General features: G+C 38.1%; 1 protein-coding gene across 1 annotated transcript; it reads left to right on the forward strand.

Annotated features, from left to right (window-relative positions):
- The first annotated feature begins 2,201 nt into the window (after positions 1–2,201).
- LOC141673844 (secreted RxLR effector protein 161-like) lies at positions 2,202–2,630 on the forward strand. The gene has a single exon (XM_074480575.1). The coding sequence runs from the start codon at positions 2,202–2,204 to the stop codon at positions 2,628–2,630; it is 429 nt and encodes a 142-aa protein (XP_074336676.1).
- The last annotated feature ends 296 nt before the right edge of the window (positions 2,631–2,926 follow it).

Consider the following 2,926-nt stretch of genomic DNA (forward strand, 5'->3'; position numbering starts at 1 on the left):
AGAATCGCCTGTTCACACTTAATATGCAGACGAAAGTATAGAGGTGCTTGAAATTAATTATTAAAATTGACTCGTGATTATGGCATTTAAGATATGGTCATCTTGGATTTTCTGGCTTGAAATTATTGTCAAAGACAAAGATGGTGGACGGTTTTCCAGAAACCAACGAACCAAAAAATTTGTGTGAAGCGTGTGTCAAGGGGAAGTAATATAGACAAAGTTTTCCTGTTGGAAAATCGTGGAGAGCCAGGAGGCCATTGGAGATAGTTCACATAGATATAGCTGGTGCATTTGATATCCCATCACTTGGAGGTAATAGGTATTACCTAACATTTATTGATGATTTTAGCAGGAAAAGTTGGGTGTATATCATCAAAGAAAAATCGGAGGCTCTTGATAAATTCAAGGAGTTCAAAGCACTAGCGGAAAAACAAAGTGGACATTATTTGAAGACACTCAGATCAAACAGAGGAGGCGAGTATACTTCAAATTTGTTCAGGAGCTTCTGTAGGGCACATGGAATCAATCATCAGTTGACAACGGCATATACTCTTCAAGAAAATGGCGTTGCAGAAAAGAAGAACCGCACCATTCTTGACATGACAAGGAGTATGGTGAAAGAAAAACACTTGCCAAGAACTTTCTGGGCGGAAGTTGTTCTATGTGAAGTTTATTTGTTGAATTGTTGTCCAACAAAAAGTGTCAAAAATAAAACTCCAAATGAAGCATGGAGTGGAAGCAAACCATCAGTTGGACATCTTAGAATTTTCGGGTGTATTGCATATGCCCATGTTCCTGATCAGAAAAGAAAGAAGTTAGATGATAAAGGTGAGAAATGCATCTTTACCGGATATGACAAAAAGAGCAAGGCGTACAGACTCTATAATCCCCTAACGAAGAATTTAATCATTTCTCGAGATGTTGAGTTCGATGAATCAGAATATTGGAGATGGAGCGAGGAAGAAAGAAAAATTGTTGGTTTATTTTTTCAGGATGATGATAATAATTATGACTCCAACACTGAAGATGACGGAGATGATGTTCCAACTTCTCCACAAAGTCCGACTCGACAAACTCCCGCATCAACACCACCGACGGGAGGAAGTCGCAGTTCAGAGGGAGCACCAAAAAAGATGCGGAGTCTGGATAATATCTATGAAGCAACAAGTCCGGTACAAACATCCTTTGATTATTCTCTAGTTTATTTCATGGTTAAATGTGATCCAGTTACATTTGAAGAAGCTTCTGAAGAAAGCAAATGGAATAAAGCCATGGATGAAGAAATTGGCGCAATCAAGAAGAATGATACATGGGAGCTCACAGATCTTCCAGAAGGACACAAAACAATTGATGTCAAGTGGGTCTATAAAACCAAGACGAATCAAGATGGAGAAGTGGAGAAATATAAAGCGAGGTTGGTAGCTAAAGGCTACAAGCAGAGATATGGCATTAACTATGACGAGATATTCGCTCCAGTTTCAAGGGTTGATACCATACGACTTCTGACAGCAATTGCAGCTCAGAACCAGTGGAAAATATTTCAGATGGATGTCATGTCAGTATTTCTGAATGGTTATCTTGAAGAAGAAGTCTATATTGAACAGCCTCCCGGATATATTCAGAAAGGCCAGGAAAATAAAGTCTATAGGCTGAAGAAAGCCTTATATGGTTTGAAGCAAGCTCCGCGAGCATGGAATACAAGGGTTGATGAATATTTTCAGAGAAATGGTTTCGTGAAGAATCCATACGAGCATGCCCTCTATATGAAGACAAATTCAAAGGGAGATATTATGATCGTGTACTTGTACGTGGATGACATGATCTTTACAGGAAACAACCCTGGTATGTTTGATGATTTTAAGAAAGTTATGACTAACGAATTTGAGATGACAGATATTGGTCAAATGTCATACTTTCTTGGAGTTGAGGTGAAGCAAAACAAAGACGGGATTTTTATGTCTCAGAAAAAATATACAGAGCAGGTTTTAAAGATGTTCAGAATGGAGGAATGCAAACCAGTAAGCACGCCAGCAGAACCGAGCATAAAGCTCAGAGTTGATTCAACAAGGAAGTCGGTAAATCCGATGTTGTTCAAAAGTTTGGTTGGAAGTCTGAGGTACCTAACTTTTACTCGTCCAGATATTATGTATGCAATTGGATTGGTTAGTAGGTACATGGAGAAACCGAAGTAAGATCACTTCATGGCAGCTAAAAGAATCTTAAGATACATAAAAGGTACACTTGATCATGGTCTATTTTACACGCATTCTCAAAATTCAAAATTAGTTGGCTATTCAGATAGTGATTATGGTTGTGATTTGGATGACGGGAAAAGTACTTCGGGATATGTTTTTCATATCGGTTCTGCAATATTCTCGTGGTCATCAAAGAAGCAGCCAACAGTGGCACTATCAACATATGAAGAAGAATACTTTGCAAAAGCAATGTGTGCCTGTCAAGCTATGTTGCTAGGCTACATATTGGGTGAGTTAAATCTTGCAGAGGAAGGTCCGGTTAAAATATTAGTGGATAATAAATCCGCTATTTCCCTCGCGAAAATTCCAGTGTCGCACAGTTGGAGCAAGCACATCAATATAAAATATCATTTTATTCGAGAACAGGTGAACTAGAAAATTGTGGAGCTAGTACATTGTAGGACAAAAAAAAATTAGCGGATATTTTCAATAAGTCTTTGAATTCGGATGTGTTTTACAAAATGAAAAATAAGTTGGGAATGCTACGACGAGTTTGAGGGGGAGTGTTAGAATTTCAAACTCTCCACCATCCTAATAAGTATTATAGCTAGCTATATGTATCAGAAGTCTACATCCAGAAGACATATCTAGCAAGAAAAGAATAAACATTAATTAGGAATTGAAATTCTCAAGTCAAGGCTGAGGAAAATGGTAGGCTACATGTGAATGTG

Source organism: Apium graveolens, chromosome 7 (assembly GCF_009905375.1).
Source record: "Apium graveolens cultivar Ventura chromosome 7, ASM990537v1, whole genome shotgun sequence".
Classification (NCBI taxonomy): Eukaryota; Viridiplantae; Streptophyta; class Magnoliopsida; order Apiales; family Apiaceae; genus Apium; species Apium graveolens.